Raw genomic sequence first — 18907 nt, 5'->3', positions numbered from 1 at the left:
TACTGGTGAGGCCCATGTGACAGGGAACTGAGAGCAGCCTCTGGACCACATTCCTGGAGGAACTGAACCCTGCCAACAATCATGTGCATGAACAGGAAGGCAGATCCTTCCCCAATCAAACCTTCAGATGTGACTCCAATTCCTACTTAAAGTTTGATTGAAATCTTTTGAAGAACTGTGAACCAGAGGACTCTGGCACAGCTAAGCCATGCCTGGATCCCTGACCCACACAAACATGAGATAGTAATGCATGCTATTTTAAGTTGTTGAGTTTAGGAATAATTTATTCTGTAGTAGTAGATAAATAATACAGAATTACAGGGAAATAGACTTACCAACTGTTCCAATGGAGTAATGACATCTTTCAAGACATGCTGTGAATGATTCCTTCTGTGTCGGGATATCTGCAAAAATATTGACATTTGATATTTTTTATACTTTTTTCTCCAAAAAAAGAAGCTATATATATTTTTAAAGATTTTACTTATTTATTCATGAGAGACACACAGAGAGAGGCAGAGACATAGGCAGAGGAAGGAGAAGCAGGCTCCATATAAGAAGCCCAATGTAGGACTCGATCCTGGGACTCTGGGATCATGCCCTGAGCCGAAGGCAGACACTCAACCACTGAGCCACCCAGGTGTCCCTATAAATGGTTTTAAAAAGCGTATTTTCATAAAAGTACACAGGTAAATAACCATATTAAGATTCATTTAAGGAGTCAAAGTAGATCTAAAATAGAAAGTAAATGTTTAGACATTGACCAATTTGTACTCAAAGATTTCTGGCTGCAACAATATCTCCTATTCCATATAACTTTGACGCTCCTCCTATCAAGGGGTGGGGTCTATGTTCTTTCATTTTGAACCTGGTTAGAGCTTTATGTCTTCTTCAGTCAAAAAATAGAGCAGAAGGGACACTACATGACTTAAAATTTTAGAGCATAAAAATGTCATGCACTTCCTCCTTATTCTCTGAGAACCCTCAAATTTGGAAAATACTCATCCTGTTGGGTGAAGATGAAGTCCAAATCATCTCACACAGAAAGATCACAGGGAGAGACCTCATAGGGTTTCTGGCTGAGAGACTAGCTGAGGTTCTAGCAGACAATATCAACTGCCAATCATAGGAGTATAGGCATTTTCTGATGGTTCCCTCTGCCAACCTTTGAGTCAGCCCCATGCTTCAAGTCCCAGTAGAAGCCTCAAACACTGTGTAGTAAAGACAAGGTGTTCCTGCTGTATCTTATCTGAATTTTTTACCAGATTCTGTAGGCATAAAAAAAATCATTGTTTTATACCTCTATATTTCATATCTGCTTCTACAGATGTATTTAAATACACGATAATCAATGGATTAGTGTTTTTGGAACAAAATTGTTAAAATGTCTGTTCTTGTTTCTGCCAAAGATGCATCACAGACTGATTCTGTAATAAAACAAAAAAGAGAAAAAGAAGGAATTTATAATGAAATATTGTATTGTTTGATAATTTAAACAGAAGCTCCAATTAATAATACTATTTTACTAGACAGGATTTTTCCAGTATTTTAAATGAAGGGGGTTGGGTAAGGCAAAAGAGACAGGAAGTAGGAAAAGGAGGAATGAGAGAGAGAAAAAGAGAGACCGGGATGAGTTGAGGTAGTAAGGAAATAAAGCAGTCCTGAGAACTGTCTAGAAAAGAACTTTGGATGCCATTGACTCTAGTTATTGGCACATGTAACTGAGAAGAAATTCAATCAATGTCTTTTAGGATTTTGAGAGAATTGCATTAGCAAAGAGACCAGAGGCCTGGCCTCAAAAACCTGTGACTCTATACAACCCTTGCACCCCATATTTGCTCCACAAAACCGAATTGTAAGGCAATACAACTCCAAGGGAGCCATTCTCTTCAAAGCTCACATTCAATGTGGCCAGGGGGTGGGGGTGGGGGATAACCAGGAAGGAAGAGCCTCCAGAAAGCAGAGCCAGAAACCTTGGAGAACAATGGGCATGGGGAGTTATGCCAGAAAGGAGAACCAGGAGAGTGAGGAACTGACTCTGCTGTTGGGGCAGGAGTCTCACAGGCCTGCCCAGCAGACTTTAATAATCATTTGGGTCAAGTGACTGTTGGCCATTTACCATTTATTTCCTTTACAAATGAGAGGAGTTTGTGTGTTTGTTTCTAGTTACCAAGCTCTTGTCCACCATCGTCTATTGGATGTGATGGGGAAAACAGAACAGAGAATTCATTTCTTCAGGTTCTAAACCTTGAACCCCCTAGAAAGAAATTGGCTTGGTAAAGAGTTATTTATTGCTATTCGGCTCTTGGAGTTTGATGTAGTAACTGCATGGGACTTGGGGTCATCTTCTCTGGGGAGACGCATAGATACATTTCTAAGTGTTGGAAGATAGGTGCAAACCAATGTATGGTGAGGGAGGGGACGACTGTAGCAGACCCCATTCCCTGCTCATCAAAATTCTGTCCTTTCTCCTGGGCCTATCTCTAGACTGCATTTCTCAACCTGCCTTGCAGTGAGGAGGGGCCACGTGACTCGTTCAGAACAACCGGATCTGAGCAGAACCCATGAGCAGCTCTCCCCATTCAAAGCTAGTAACCAGGGCGTGTTTCCCCTCACTCCCTGCTGCCTCCTACCTCATGCACTGGCTTCCAGGGAACACTGAAGGAGGCCCTGCAAGAGGCTGACGATGCAAGATGGAAGAAGACTGAATCACCATGTGGAGAAAAGCCAAATATTGGCCAGGAAAGCTCATTTTGTGTTATTTAGTAAACCTTTTATTTTGGACTAATTTTATACTTAGAGAAAAGTAGAAAGTAAGGAGAGTTCCTGTAGAAAATTTCCTTTTTAACTGCTTCAGTGTGAGAAATAAACTTCTATTTCTTGGAGCCATTGTGTATTGTAGAGAATTTTACAGGTCCTAGCATTATCCTAAATAAAACAACCATAGTTGATCTTAATTCACATTGAAATGAATATATATATATATTCACATATATGTTGGGTATTAAAACCTTTTAAGGAACCAGGCATTTATTTTGTACTGCTATGCATTTGGAACTGACTTCTGTTAACTATTAGTCATTAAACTAAGGTTTATTATCTTCACTGAAAATTTAATATAAATGTCTTACATAAAATTTACAAGAGTGGAAGAGTTCTGGGATTTTTTTTTTTCTTGTTCCATTTCCGTGAAACTTGTTGGATTTCCAGTCTTGGGCTAAAAATCATTCTCCTAGCATATGTTACCTCAAGCTTTAAATGTTAGAGAAAGTAGTATCAAGTAATGTCTCCACAGCATTGATGAATAAGCACCTGGACTTCCCTTTGTGTCAGTTTAACCATTTCTTCTATGGTCAACCCATGCTTTCCTTTATCCTACCACTTCTAGATTGTGGTGGGTGTATTGGCCTACCAGCCTCTAAATATTCTCTTCTAGTCACTAGGAAGTTGTCCTATAAGGCAATGTTTTTAAAATGTGTTGTGTATATATTGCCAAGGGCACAAGAGATTATTTTAGCTGATGAATGTCTTAATTATCATACACACAGTCTTAAGGTTCAGCAGAAAATTTTACACACAAAGCCCTTTATTAGTGGTATGAATACATTTTCCATTAAAATAGAGTAAAGGGGTGCCCAGGTGGCTCATTTGATTAAGCCTCTGCCTTTGGCTGAGGTCATGATCCCAGGGTCTTAGGATCCAGCCCTGCATCAGGCTTCCTGCTCAGCAAGGAATCTACTTCTCTCTCTCCCCCCATTGCTCATACTCTCTCTCTTTCACTCTCAAATGAACAAATAAAATCTTAAAAAAAAAAAAAAGAGTAAAATAAAATAAAGTGTAAATAATACAATTAAGTAAGTACTATGTAATGTGCAATATGGAGAAAAAGTCCACAAACAAATGACTGAAATTTTGGGGAAAAATTATTTCAATATTTAATTTTTTTTTACTTTTTTATTCATATATTTTATTGAAGTTTTATTTGCCAATATGTAGTATAGCACCTAATGCTCATCCTGTCAAGGATAGTGTCCTAGTATCCTGTGATCCTAGTATAGCACCTAGTCCTCCTCAGTGCCCATCACTCAGTCACCTCATCCCCCCACCTGCCTCCCCTTCCACTACCCCTTGTTCGTTTCCCAGAGTTAGGAGTCTCTCATGTTTTGTCCCCTTTTCTGATTTTTCCCACTCAGTTCCTCTATAATTCCTTTAACTATTTTTTATATTCCCCAAATGAATGAGACCATATAATGTTTGTCCTTCTCCAACTGACTTTCTTCACTCAGCATAATACCCTCCAGTTCCATCCATGTTGAAGCAAATGGTGGGCATTTGTCATTTCTAATGGCTGAGTAATATTCCATTGTATACATAGACCACATCTTCTTTATCCATTCATCTGTCAGACACCAAGGCTCCTTCCACAGTTTGGCTATTGTGGACATTTCTGCTAGAAACACTGGGGTGCAGGAGTTCTGCCATTTCCCTGCATCTGTATCTTTGGGGTAAATCCCCAGCAGTGCAATTGCTGGGTCTTAGGGCAGATCTATTTTTAACTCTTTGAGGAACCTCCACACAGTTTTCCAGAGTGGCTGCACCAGTTCACATTCCCACCAATGGTGCAAGAGGGTTCCCCTTTCTCCACATCCTCTCCAACATTTGTGGTTTCCTGTCTTGTTAATTTTCACCATTCTCACTGGTGTGAGGTGGTATCTCATTGTGGTTTTGATTTGTATTTCCCTGATGGCAAGTGATGCAGAGCATTTTCTCATGTGCTTATTGGCCATGTCTATGTCTTCTTTGGTGAAATGTCTGTTCATGTCTTTTGCCCATTTCATGATTGGATTGTTTGTTTCTTGGGTGTTGACTTTGATAAGTTCTTTATAGATCTTGTATACTAGCCCTTTATCTGATAGGTCATTTGAAAATAGCTTCTCCCATTCTATAGGTTGTCTTTTAGTTTTGTGGACTGTTTCTTTTGCTGTGCAGAAGGTTTTTATCCTGATTAAGTCCCAATAGTTCATTTTTGCTTCTATTTCCTTTGCCTTCATAGATATATCTTGCAAGAAATTGCTATGGCCAAGTTCAGAAATGGTGTTGCCTGTGTTCTCCTCTAGGATTTTGATGGATTCTTGTTTCACATTTAGATCTTTTATCCATTTTGAGTTTATCTTTGTGTAAGGTGTAAGAAAATGGTCTAGTTTCAATCTTCTGCACGTGGCTGTCCAATTTTCCAGCCCCATTTATTGAAGAGACTGTCCTTTTTCCAGTGGATAGTCTTTCTTGCTTTGTTGAATATTAGTTGACCATAGAGTTGAGGGCCCATTTCTGGGTTCTCTATTCTGTTCCATTGATCTATGTGTCTGTTTTTGTGCCAGTACCACACTGTCTTGATGACCACGGCTTTGTAGTACAACCTGAAATCTGGCATTGTGATGCCCCAGCTATGGTTTTCTTTTTCAATATTCCCCTGGCTATTCGGGGTCTCTTCCAATTCCACACAAATCTTAAGATTATTTGTTCCAACTCTCTGAATAAAGTCCATGGTATTTTGATAGGGATTCCATTAAATGTGTGAATTGCCCTGGGTAGCATTGACATTTTCACAATATTAATTCTTCCAATCCATGAGCATGGAATATTTTTCCATCTCTTTGTGTCTTCCTCAATTTCTTTCAGAAGTGTTCTGTAGTTTTTATGGTATAGATCTTTACCTAAGATTTACCTCTTTGGTTAGGTTTATTTCTAGGTATCTTATGCTTTTGGGTGCAATTGTAAATGGGATTGACTCCTTAATTTCTCTTTCTTCAGTCTCATTGTTAGTGTATAGAAATGCCACTGATTTCTGGGCATTAATTTTGTATCCTGCCACACTGCTGAATTGCTTTATGAGTTCTAGAAATCTTGGGGTGGAGTCTTTTGGGTTTTCTATGTACAGTATCATGTCATCTGCAAAGAGGGAGAGTTTGACTTCTTCTTTGCCAATTTGAAGGCCTTTTATTTATTTTTGTTGTCTGATTGCTGAGGCTAGGACTTCTACTACTATGTTGAATAGCAGTGGTAAGAGTGGACATCCCTGTCGTGTTCCTGATCTTAGGAGAAAGGCTCCCAGTGTTTCCCCATTGAGAATAATATTTGCTGTGGGCTTTTTATAGATTGCTTTTAAGATGCTGCGGAATGTTCTCTCTATCCCTACACTCTGAAGAGTTTTGATCAGGAACGGGTGCTGTATTTTGTCAAATGATTTATCTGATCTATTGAGAGGATCATATGGTTCTTGTTTTTTATCTTATTGATATGCTCTATCACATTGATTGTTTTATGAGTGTTGAACTAGCCTTGCATCCCAGGGATAAATCCCACTTGGTCATGGTGAATAATCTTTTTAATGTACTGTTGGATCCTATTGGCTAGCATCTTGTTGAGAACTTTTGCATCTATGTACATCAGGGATATTAGTCTATAATTCTTTTAGTGGGGTCTTTGTCTAGTTTTGGAATCAAGGTGATGCTGGCCTCATAAAACGTGTTTGGAAGTATTTCATCCCTTTCTATCCTTCAGAACAGCTTTAGTAGAATAGATATTATTTCTTCTTTAAAAGTTTGATAGAGGGCAGCCCAGTGGCTCAGTGGTTTAGTGCCACCTTTGGCCCAGGGCATGATCCTGGAGACCCAAGATCGAGTCCCACATCAGGCTTCCTGCATGGAGACTGCTTCTCTCTCTGTCTGTGTCTCTGCATCTCTCTCTCACTCTCTCTCTCTCTCTCTCTCTCTCGTCTTTCATGAATAAATAAATAAAATCTTTTTTAAAAAGTTTGATAGAATTTCCCTGAGAAGCCATCTAGCCCTGGACTTTTGTGTCTTGGGAGGTTTTTGATGACTGCTTCAATTTCCTCCCTGGTTATTGGCCTGTTTGGGTTTTCTATTTCTTCCTGTTTCAGTGTTGGTAATTTGTGGTTTTCCAGAAATGCATCCATTTCTTCTAGATTGCCTAATTTGTTGGCATATAGCTGCTCATAATACATTTTAAAAATCGTTTGTATTTCCTTGGTATTGGTTGTGATCTCTCCTCTTTTACTCATGATTTTATTAATTTGAGTCCTTTTCTTTTTAGTAAGGTTGGCTAATGGTTTATCTATCCTATTAATTCTTTCAAAGAACCAACTCCTGGTTTTGTTGATCTGTTCCACAGTTCTTATGGTCTTTATTTCATTGAGTTCTGTTTGAATCTTTATTATCTCTCTTTTTCTGCTTGTTAGGTTTTACTTGCTGTCCTTTCTCCAGTTCCTTTAGGTGCAAGGTTAGCTTGTGTATTTGAGTTTTTTTCCAACTTTTTGAGGGAGGCTTGTATTGCAATGTATTTCCCTCTTAGGACTGCGTTTGCGTATATCTCAAACATTTTGAATGGTTGTATCTTTGTTTTCATTAGTTTCCATGAATCTTTTTAATTCTTCTCTAATTTCCTGATTGACCCATTCGTCTTTCAGCAGGATGCTCTTTAAACTTCACATGTTTGAATTTCTTCCAAATTTCTTCTTGTGATTGAGTTCTAGTTTCAAAGCATTGTGGTCTAAAAATATGCAGCGGACAATCCCAATCTTTTGGTATTGGTTGAGACCTGATTTGTGACCCAGTATGTGGTCTATTCTGGATAAAGTTCCATGTGCATTTGAGAAGGATGTGTTTTCAGTTGCGTTCGGAGGCAAAGTTCTGTAAATATCTGTGAAATCCATCTGGTCCAGTGTATCATTTAAGGCCCTTGCTTCTTTGATGATGTTCTGCTAAGAATATCTGTCATTTGCAGAAAGTTTTGTGTTGAAGTCTCCTACTATTAGTGTATTATTATCTAAGTATCTCTTTACCTTGGTTATTAATTGATTGATACACTTGGCAGCTCCCACATTAGAGGCATAAATATTCATGATTGTTAGGTCCTCTTGTTGGATAGATCCTTTAAGTATAATATAGTGTTCCTCTTCATCTCTTACTAGAGTCTTTGGGATAAACTTTAATGTATCTGGTATCTGGTATGAGGATGGCTACCCCTGCTTTCTTTTGAGGACCACTTGAATGGTAAATGGTTCTTCACCCTTTCATTTTCAGGCCGGAGGTGTTCTTAGGTCTAAAATGAGTCTCTTGTGGACAGCAAATAGAAGGGTCTTTCTTTTTTATCCAGTTCAAATACACTGCATCTTTTGATGGGATCATTTAGTCCATTCAAGTTCAGAGTAACTATTGAAAGATATGAATTTAGTGTCATAGTATTACCTATACTGTACTTGTTTTTGTGGATTGTTTCTTTGGTCCCCTCCCCCTTTTTTGTATTTTTTTTATTGGAGTTCGATTTGTCAACATATAGCATAACGCCCAGTGCTTATCCCGTCAAGTGCTCCCTCAGTGCCCGTCACCCAGTCACCCCAACCACCCGCCCACCTCCCCTTCCACTACCCCTTGTTCATTTTCCAGAGTTAGGAGTCTCTCTTTTTTTTTTTTATTTTTATTTATTTATGATAGTCACAGAGAGAGAGAGAGAGAGGCAGAGACACAGGCAGAGGGAGAAGCAGGCTCCATGCACTGGGAGCCCGACGTGGGATTCTATCCCGGGTCTCCAGGATCACGCCCTGGGCCAAAGGCAGGTGCTAAACCACTGCGCCACCCAGGGATCCCAGAGTTAGGAGTCTCTTATGTTCTGTCTCCCTTGGATTCCCTTTTTCTTTCACAGGGTCTCACTTAATACTTCTTGCAGAGTGAGTTTGGTGGTCATATATTCCTTCAGTTTCTGCCTATCCTGGAAGCTCTTTATCTCTCCTTCTATTCTGAATGAGAGCCTTGCTGAATAGAGTATTCTTGGCTGCATGTTCTTCTCATTTAGGACCCTGAATATATCCTGCCAGCCCTTTCTGGTCTGCCAGGTCTCTGTGGACAGGTCTTCTGTTAACCTAATACTTTTCCCCATATAAGTTAGGGGTCTCTTATCTCTCACTGTTTTAAGGATTTTCTCTTTATCTTTGCAATTTGCAAGTTTCACTATTAAATGTCGAGGTGTTGAACAGTTTTTATTGATTTGGGGGGGGGGGCTCTCTATCTCCTGGATTGGAATGCCTGTTTCCTTCCCCAAATTAGGGAAGTTCTCTGCTATGATTTATTAAATATATTTTCTGGGCCTCTCTCCCTCTTGGCATCTTCTGGAACCCCAATTATATGTAGATTCTTCCTTCTGAGGCTATCATTTATTTCCTTTAGCCTTTCTTCATGATCTCTTAATTGTTTTTCTCTTTTTCCTCAGCTTCCTTCCTTACAATCAATTTGTCTTCTAGGTCACTCACTCTCTCTTCCTCCTCTTTAACCCTAGCTGTTAGGACATCCAGTTTGGATTGCATCTCATTTAATTTATTTTTAATTTTGGCCTAATTAGATCTAAATTCTGCATAACAAAGTCTCTAGAGTCCTTTATGCTTTTTTTCCAGAGCCACCAGCAGCTTTATAATTGTACCACTGAACTGGCTTTCTGACTTTGAATTGTAATCCCTATTCTGTCACTCTGTGGGAGAGAATACTGTTTCTGATTCTTTCTTTTGTGATGAATTCTGTCTTCTAGTCATTTTGCTCAGTGCAGAGTGGCTTTATGAATGGGCTAAGTCAAGAATATCAACCACGACCTATGTAAATCTCACCCTATATGATTCTGACGAGGTCATAGACCAGAAAATGAAAACGAAGATCAGAGCGAAATAAAACAAAAGGACCATTAAAGTGCAAAACAAATTTTAAAACAAAGTAGTAAATAATAAAAGGCCAAAAATCCCAAAGAAGTGAAAAAGAAAAAAAGAAGAAAAAAAAAATAAAGAGGAAAAAGAGAAAAAAGAAAAAAAAGTGAGGGAGACTGAGTGATGGTGATGGTGATGAGGTTGTAGTGGAGGGAGAATGTAGTGTACTTGAGGGGTCCTAGTGGGTGATCCTCTTGGTTCTGAGTGTATTAAGCTCTGTATTTTAGAAGATGCTCAATCCCAAATTTATATAAACCAGAAATACTTCTATAAAGCCCCAACATTGGGGCAGCCTGAGTGGCTCAGCAGTTTAGCGCCACCATCAGTCCTGGGCGTGATCCTGAAGACCCCGATTTGAGTCCCGCCTCGGGCTCCCTGATTGGGACCTGCTTCTCCCTCTGCCTGTGTCTCTGTCTCTCTCTCTCTCTCTCTCTTTCTCTCTCTCTCTCTGTGTCTCTATGAATAAATACATAAATAAATAAAATCTTAAAAAAAAAGAAAGCCCCAACATTGACCACGAAAACATAAATAAGATAAAAGGGGGGCAGAATGGGGAGGAAGAGAGAATATAATCTCACAGGATGAACCACCACGGTATACCACTTGGTTCTGGGTGTATGCTGGTCATGTTTTAGAAGATATTAACTTCTGCCATTGTAGAACAAAATGAGGCAGAGAAGAACAAATTTAAATGAGAAGAAACCAGAACAGAAATGAGCAATTACCGAGCACATATTTATTTCACCTTTGAAAGGAACTATGGGGTCTATGGTATAGATAAGAATTCAAATTGATAAATGACACGGCGTTACTGTCTGTTAACGTGTATCCAATGCTTATTATTTGCCAAGTACTTTTCTAAGTATTTTGCATATATTAACATACTTAATTCTCATTCCCTTTTCATAAATGTAGAAACACAGATACAGACAGTTAAATCTTGAAGATCCAGAGCTAGTAAAAGGCATGGGTGATGTTTAGCCAGGATCTAAGCCTTCAACTATTGCATTTTATTGCCTCACCAGCAATATAATGTATATGCACAAAGGCAGTTGTTACATTCTTGGCTAACTCCAAAGTTGAGATTCTCTGCATGTATAAGAGGATATTTCGAAGGAAGGAATTTAAGTCAAACTTATAATTTGTCCACGTTTACACAGGAAGCTAAAAATCAGGTTACCAATCTGTTGTGAATTATCCTAATTTTCCTTTAGGGAAAGCAATATTGCTGATCATTCCTAAATCAATAAGCTAGCCAATCTATCATGTTCAACCAAGTTACGGAGATGCAGGAAAAAAGAGAACTTTCATCACCTGTCTTTCTCCTTAATGCTCTTCTCAGTTAAGCATTAGGCACAGAAATGTGTTATCATTCCAAATCAGATTACTCTGACTGAGACTTATGATTTAGGAAATTCTGAATCCAAGTTTGCTTAGTTATGTTACATGGATATCAAGAAAAGTTAAGATATTTCAGGAGAGCTGTCTTTATGTGATTTTTTAATTACAATAATAATCATAAAGAACATTTGAGGTCAATCAAAACTTCATGAGGTAAGTTGGAAGGGAACGGAGGCTCTCCTAAGCCATACATAATATAAAATATGAAAAAAATCTAATAGCATTTTTTCATGTTTATCTATTAATAACTTACTAGTAGTTTCTGAAAATTTTGCAAATTATTACAGGACACTTTCTTGAGAAACATTTCTGCTAAACATATTGATGTCCTTATAAATCATTCATTTAGGCACTAAACATTACATGTTTAGTACAGTTATACCCTGGTAGTTTCTGATGCTCTAGATGTTCAAAATATACATGTTCATTGATGTTATCAAATAGCTCTAATACTAGTACTACAAGAAGAGCATTTCATTTTGGATAGTCCTAATTTTTTCTCAATGTATCTAATATTAAAAATCTATGTTTTACTCTGCTTCTGGATGACTTTCAGAATGTGAGCAATGGTGGGCTTCATTGTTCAATTTTTTTTTTCATTGTTCAGTCTTATGTCCTTTTCACTTTTGCAGCAATTCCTAATTCATCACTGAATTTGGAAAACTTGAATGGCAATAATAATATTAGCAATAGCTTGATAACATATTATTTTAACACATTATCTTCTCTGTGAGTTGCAGAAGCATTTCTTCTGAGGAAGGCTTAAAATATGCTTTTTAAGTGTGTTTGCTTACTTTTTTTTTGTTTCCAAATGTTCTGAAGTAGTGTACAGATCCTTCCTCTAAACATAAGTGGACACGTATGTATATCTACCACATATTTATTTGAGTATCCACAGCCTGATTTTTTGCTTGTTTGTACAGTCTTAAATTATGAAATGTTGGTTTCAATATTATTTTACAATTCCCATTTGAGAATTTCATGAATTGCTACATTTCAATTTATTTCCAGTATTTTGCAAAAAGAGACCTTAATCACTTAAAGTTTATCTGGCCTATTTACTAAGAATGTCCTTTCACAGTTTCTCTTGAGGGGATATCGTTATGTCCCAATTGTTTTCCTGTTACAGTATCTGCATCTTAAGCAACTGAGCTTCAACAATAAATACGTGAGTTGCTGGCAATCCTTCCTTTGAAGAGAAGAAAAAGTCAGCCCTCGTTTTTTTGCAATGATGTCATTTTCCTATTGATTTATTATGTTCAGTAAATGGGAATGATTTGTAGCCACCATTGTGGGGTGAGGGGGGAGGGACTTGAAATACAAATGACTTCTGCTTGGATTTTTTGGAACCCAGTATCAGATGAATAATATATCACTGAACTACTTTTAGATCAGATCTATGTGTTTCTCCTTCTTTGTTTCCACCTACTGTCTTCCCCACTCCTTCTCTGCCCCTTCTCAGGTGCATTAGCTTTATAATTGTGCAAAGCAAAGTGGAAACATGAAGCACTGAGAATGTGCAATGCATATTTTACTTTAAATTCCTTTTTGTTCTTAGTATACATCAAATTAAGTTTTCCAGATTTATTTTCCTCCAAAAAGAAAAAAAATTAAAAAGTCATTTTTTTTAAGTGTTTTCATTTTTTTCTTCCATTTCTTCTTCATTTTAATCTATTTAAAGAACATGAAACTGATGGGTGGGACTAGTACTTGGTATGAAGCAAAAATAACAGAATTTGGGCATATTATTTTCCTGGTATAGGAAGGTCTACTATGAAAGTTATACATAAACATGAAACATTCCACATAGCTCTGATTTTAAATAGATTACCATTTTTGATGAAAGTTTATATCTTGTGGCTTAGAGTTGAAATAAAAATCACTTGAATAAAAGCATTAGTTAGCTCCAGCATTTTCACAGACATGTACATTTTCTGAGGCATACCTCCCATTAACAACCTCCCTGGGTACTTGGATAAAAAGCAGAAATAAATCTGTGGTTAAGTTTAGTTTTTATCTTCACAGTTTTTCAAAAGCTTTTTTTTTTTTTCCGGTGTATCCCAATTCTTATGTCCAAATCTTTATTTGTTTAGCCAAATTCTTTTTCTTAAAGCTATTACAATCAGAAATTAAGAAAAGTTAGTGAAACTTTTTTTTTTTAATGTGGAAGCATGGCCAATATTCCTTGTACTCGCAACAATTTGATTGTTTAGATATAATAAGCATCAATTTAAATGATGGCTGCATTTTTTAAATCATGTGTATGTGGTAGGTAACTGCTTTTGATGGGAAAGAAAGAAAGTTAATATATGAGGACATTATTTTAACATGCATTCAATCTTCTAATTTTACCCATCTGTGGACACATGTCAATTCACATATGTAAAATCATAATTACTCACTAAATATATGTATTTTTCGTATAGTCTTAATAGAAGGTAATGACATTAACCATAAAGAAACCAAATTCTTCCATTTTGCTCCTCATTAATGTACCACAGGTATATTGATTCACATTTAAGATCACCTCCTCCCTTTGTCTATGATATCACTCAGTTATCATAGTGGGCATCCATGAACAAATGCCCCCTTTCTTGTTTGTTTGGCTCTCCCTTAAGCCTTTTTTTTTTTTTTTTTGGCTGTATTTTGTCAGAAATCTGACACTCTCTCTTATCTCTTTTATCCTCTGCAGAAAATGAAGGAGAAATATTCAAAAACATTCTGGAGGACATATTAAAGTTTTTTGGCATTTTTTTTTCTCTTTTTTTAGTTTGCTGAATAGTCCTTGACCAGCATCTGGGTCATCTGTAGTGCTCATCAGCCTTTCAATCCTGGGCTAAGTCTAGTTGAGTTAAATTCAGCTTCAACCACATTTTCTTATCTCCCAGATAGCCAAAGGGAAGCAATTGCTGGAATGATTTAACTTCTTAATATTTCTCCCTTTCTTTATTTAGTCCCAAACACATTTGTTCCTCCAAGAAGAAAATCAAACTGCCTCACACCTTCTTGTTTAAATAAAAATTAGTTTTATACTGTGCACATGGCCTCATTTATTGCTAAATACCATTTAGTTCTCTCATTTCTTTAGTTCTCTCATTTCTTTTTCCATGCTTTCAGTAGAATATTTCTCCAAAAATTTTCTCAGATTGAGAAGTGTCATTCATGTGGACCTTAGACATACTGTTATTTTAGCCTTTTTGAACATGCTCTTGAGACAAAAACTACCAGAACCAAGAAAAATAACCATACTTGAATAATTTTCTACATTTATTCATGCAAAGTACATTTATATATTGTCTTAGCTTTTAGTTTACTTTTTTATCTGTAGCTTCATTCATATTTAGATATGAATTTCCAAATTGATATAATGAGAAACTGTGTGCTAAAATAGACACACAAACATTTTATTCTACTCATAATACTATTATTGGTATTTGATCTAAAGCATTATATACTTTGTTTGAGCCATAGCTAAAGTTACTACTACCAGCAGATAATACAGCTTGTTTACTACCTCCTTCACCCTCCATAACAGAGATATTACTCTGTTGATTTAAAAAAAAAAAAAAAAAAAAGGAATAGAACACTTGGGCCAAACTGACATTTCCTCCACAACTGCAAGTCATATGTTATCTCTTAAATAAAAAGATTCAAGACAGCAGAAAACAATACCAAGAAAACTATCTCATAAACACCTCAAAACAAAGCAAAATAGTACGCAAACAATTATTGAGGCCCCAAATGGTCAAAACAGTCCATCTCTTTTAGCCCAATCAAACAAATCACTGTCAAATCACCATTTGACTATGTTGGGCAGAAACCACCTATATCTAATTTTGTGGTGTTTAATTGTCTAAAAACTCTGAACAAATTAGAATCAGATTTTATTTTCAGCCTCAGATATAAAGTCTCTTTCATTGCCCTGAGGTGCATAAGTTGAAATACCGAGTTTACTTCTTACTTTTTCAGGTATATGTTCAATCAATGAAGAAGAAATTCTGTCGTTTGGAAAGTATACACAATATGTCAGCTTTGATCCAGGATATGTAAAGTTTGACAAAGAGATTTACCCACAGTTTGGTTTCTATAGTCTGCTGACACCTTTCCTCACACATCATGATTTCTTAATGCAAAGCTGGGCATGTACCAATACACTGGAAATGCTCCACCTGTGTGGAAAGGTCACGTCTACAAGTACCGTGCAAGGCAAAGCTTTTAATAACTATACCGTTCCTTCAAGATTTAACAGATTTTTGGTCAAATACCTAAAATATGCACATGAATACTCTCGGCGGCTTCAGTCAATACCTAATAATTATATCTTTCCAGTTTCCTTTCTTTATGTATTCTTTGAGGTTTTCAGAGACCCCAAACTCACCTTCTGCTGCCGAAAAAGCAGATTTAGTTCTGAAGGTTAATCCAACTCAGCAGGATTGAAGGATGGCACTTTTCCTTGGTCGTAAGTATGTTGGCTCAGGCCAGACAGCTGTTAGGACATTCTCCTCTGGGAATCGTGCCCTCAACACCCACCGTTGATGCACATACATGGTCTACTGGCTGCCGACTTCCGTGCCCATCTGCTCAAATGGCATGGTGCCCACTCACAAGTTGGCTGGATCCTTGCCCTTAGTGTGTAGGTGCCAGGCAATGATGGGTTTAGATGGGCAGCCTGCATAATACTACAAGTGACAATTTTTCCCTTTCTCTTTCTACATTATCTGTCCTCTGTGCCTTCTCTGAAAGCGAAACTCGTGTTTCTCCACCTTTGATTTTACCTGTGGACACACAGGGCCTTCTGCAGGTTGGTGTACAAATGCACCCAACCTGCCACCAATGGTAAGATGAAAGAGAAGAAGGAATCCACAGAGCCCCAAATGACAAGTTCCAACACTGAAATGGGTTGGATTGTGAAAATCCCGACCACCTGGAGTCTGTCAGAAGAAATTTAGCATGGGTGTAAGTACAGCAGACCTCTCACAGATAGCAATGGCACCGGGAAATAGTTTAAGTTAGAGCACTTTTTGCCTGTCACAGACAGCCCCAGCACAAATTACTTGCCTTGCATCGAAAAGGCACATACAACAGTAAATGAAAGAAATCGGGCAAAAGGAACAAGCCTAATGGGAACACGATTTATATGCTCAATGGGGGCAAGAGTGCAAGCTTCAATATTCAGACCTCAAAAATAACCCTGACTGGAGGTCCTAATGGAAAGAAAAAGAAACAAAAATAGCATCTCTCTTTCCAATCTACAGCAAACCCGGAGAGAGGAATAGATTGGCGTAGGAGGTTGTGACTTTAATGATCCAAAGCATATGAATGCTTGTTAGCAGACAGCAGACAGACATAAGTAAGAACAACAGTAATGGCTGCATCTGCATCCTGGCCTGTGGCACTCAGACCAATCAGGCAGGCATTGGAGAGCAGTGCCCGAAGGTATGTTAAAGCCGTGCTTTCTCTGCGTGTTTATTTAAGGGTGATTGAATTCAGGGTGTTGTCAGTCTGCCTTGGAGAATGGTTATCCAATGTGTAGGCATGATCTTTCTCCCTGAATATGCTCTGTTGACGGAGTTAGTTATGTGTGACTACTTGCTCTGTCCTAGTCTTTATATGGTGCCAAAATCCTCCAGTCCAAGTTCCAAAGGAACAGGGCCTAAAAACTTTTGGCTCCAGAATCAAATTAGGCTTCTCTGCTTCCCTAGCCAGAAATGCATAAATACCCAATGGCCAAAACCAAAGAATTTGACATTGTGGAATGAATAGAGCTGTCATATACCACTAAAGTGTGGAAATATCTACTGTTTGAAGTCAAGACTAGTTCAACATCTTCAGTAATCAGAACAGACTTCTTTGGACACCTTCATGGGTTAGTCTGGCTTTTGAGTGAGAATGTTTCTGGCAAGCTACTCATTCCAGATATCAGAAATGCAAGAACATACGGTTTATAAGAGAAAATCTGCCATTTTTTTTGTATCAAAAAAATTCTCAAAGGCAGCACATTTTCATAAAAGACAAATCCCTCATCCTGTTTTCCTGATTGACCTTCAAGTTAGCACCACTTGCTTAGATGTGTAGACTTTAAAAAGAACTAATCAAAGAAGAGGTAAGTTGGTATACTTTGAAAAAAAAAATATGTGAAACTCAATTTGGAATTATCTGGGGAAGTTTCTTGTAAAAATAGACAAAGAATAGGTATAATCATCCAAGACTCTTCGATCTGATTACTATGATATAACTGTCAGAGTTCCCAGAGCAAATCATTTTCCTCATGATTTATCACGCCTTGAGGATATAACAGTAAGAATTACATACTACTAATTTATTGAAAATGAAGAAAAGCAGATGTCCTGTCTAGGGAATCTTGAGGGTAAGGATCATGTTTTACTCATCTTTAAATTCACCGAATTTAGCATAGTGTGGAATACATATTATGGGTTCTGTTATTTCAAACGTAAATTGGATCTCTTTATACATGTGATCTATTATTTCATTCCATTCACCAAAAGCTTCAATAGCCTATAATGTCATCTTCTAAAGTTATCTTGTTGGAAACATATTCATCATGCTTTTCAAAAGTCAGTAGTCTTTTCCAGATAAGCTTGTATAATATCTCATAGGAGATTTACCATCTTTTCTTAACCGAAATCAGGTCAAATTTTCCAGATGATCCCCTCATTTGACTACGGTTGAAATAACTGATACTGTTGGGTAATATTTTTCTGATCTGTCTAGTATATATGATTCTCGGGGATTAGGTTTCTCCTCGAGAGGGAGAAACTGAGAAGCTACATAAATGTAGATAAGCATAGATATAGGTAGATAGATATAGTTCTGCTTTTAAATAGTACTACATAATTATGTGGATTATTATTCTGAAGAGTTCTATGTCCTGTTATCACTTATCTTCTAAGTAAATTATTTTATCTCTTAGAACCTCTATTCCCTCAACTGTAAAATATGGCATAGCATAGAACTTATTCCTTATAGGATTTAGAAATAAAAAAAATTAAAACATATATAATTTTGAGCACATGGTAAGTCCTCATCATTATAATCTCCCCTATACCAATTATGTCATTCCTCTTCCAGTAGTCCTTCTGGTAAATATATTTTAAGCCAATGTATTCATAAAATCTTCAGTGATTCTAGAAACTTTTAAAATGATTTGTTTCAGGACACCTGGGTGGCTCAACAATTGAGCGTCTGCCTTTGGCTCAGGGCATGATCCCAAGACCCTGGGATTGAGTCCCACATCAGGCTCCCTGTGAGGAGCCTGTTTATCCCTCTGCCTATGTCTCTGCCTCTCTCTGTGTCTCTCCTAAATAAATGAAAGAAAGAAAGAAAGAAAGAAAGAAAGAAAGAAAGAAAGAAAGAAATTCCAGCCATTTTCTTTTGGGATGTTTTGAAAACATTTTGTAGAAAAACCTTTAAACATTTAAGGAGATGGGTTATACTGGGGTGTGCTGCCAAGGAGTGACAGTCTTGGTGTCATTTTAGAATTCTGTCTACCGCAGACCCACCTCTGGATCTCAACAAATCATGTTCCTCCCCCCAGCAAAACATATCATCTCCCATGATTCCAAAGAGTCTCATCCTATTACAGCATCTCCTCAAAGACCAAAGTCTCATCATCTAAATCTAAGTTGCACTCTTTCTTTGGCTAAAAGACCAAAAATCTAGCCAGCTAAATCCAGTTTTGAAAGAAGTTGAACTTGACTGAGATCAACCATTAAGTAGCAA

General features: G+C 37.4%; 1 protein-coding gene across 3 annotated transcripts in view; it reads right to left on the bottom strand.

Moving 5' to 3' along the window:
- The window catches only part of ARHGAP15 (Rho GTPase activating protein 15), a 608201-nt gene that overhangs the window by 524127 nt on the left and 65167 nt on the right, over window positions 1–18907 (bottom strand). For 2 of the 3 annotated variants that reach the window (XM_077861593.1, XM_077861594.1), the window contains one exon: window positions 336–404. In XM_077861593.1, coding sequence (XP_077717719.1) covers window positions 336–404 — 69 coding nt within the window. Of the gene's footprint in view, window positions 1–335; window positions 405–15545; window positions 15643–18907 lie in introns of those variants that run through there. The other variant, XM_077861595.1, reaches the window with a different exon arrangement.

The sequence above is a fragment of the Canis aureus genome, chromosome 20 (assembly GCF_053574225.1).
Source record: "Canis aureus isolate CA01 chromosome 20, VMU_Caureus_v.1.0, whole genome shotgun sequence".
Lineage (NCBI taxonomy): Eukaryota > Metazoa > Chordata > Mammalia > Carnivora > Canidae > Canis > Canis aureus.
The sequence above is the reverse complement of the archived record's forward strand: the minus strand, read 5'-3'. Positions and strand labels throughout refer to the sequence as shown.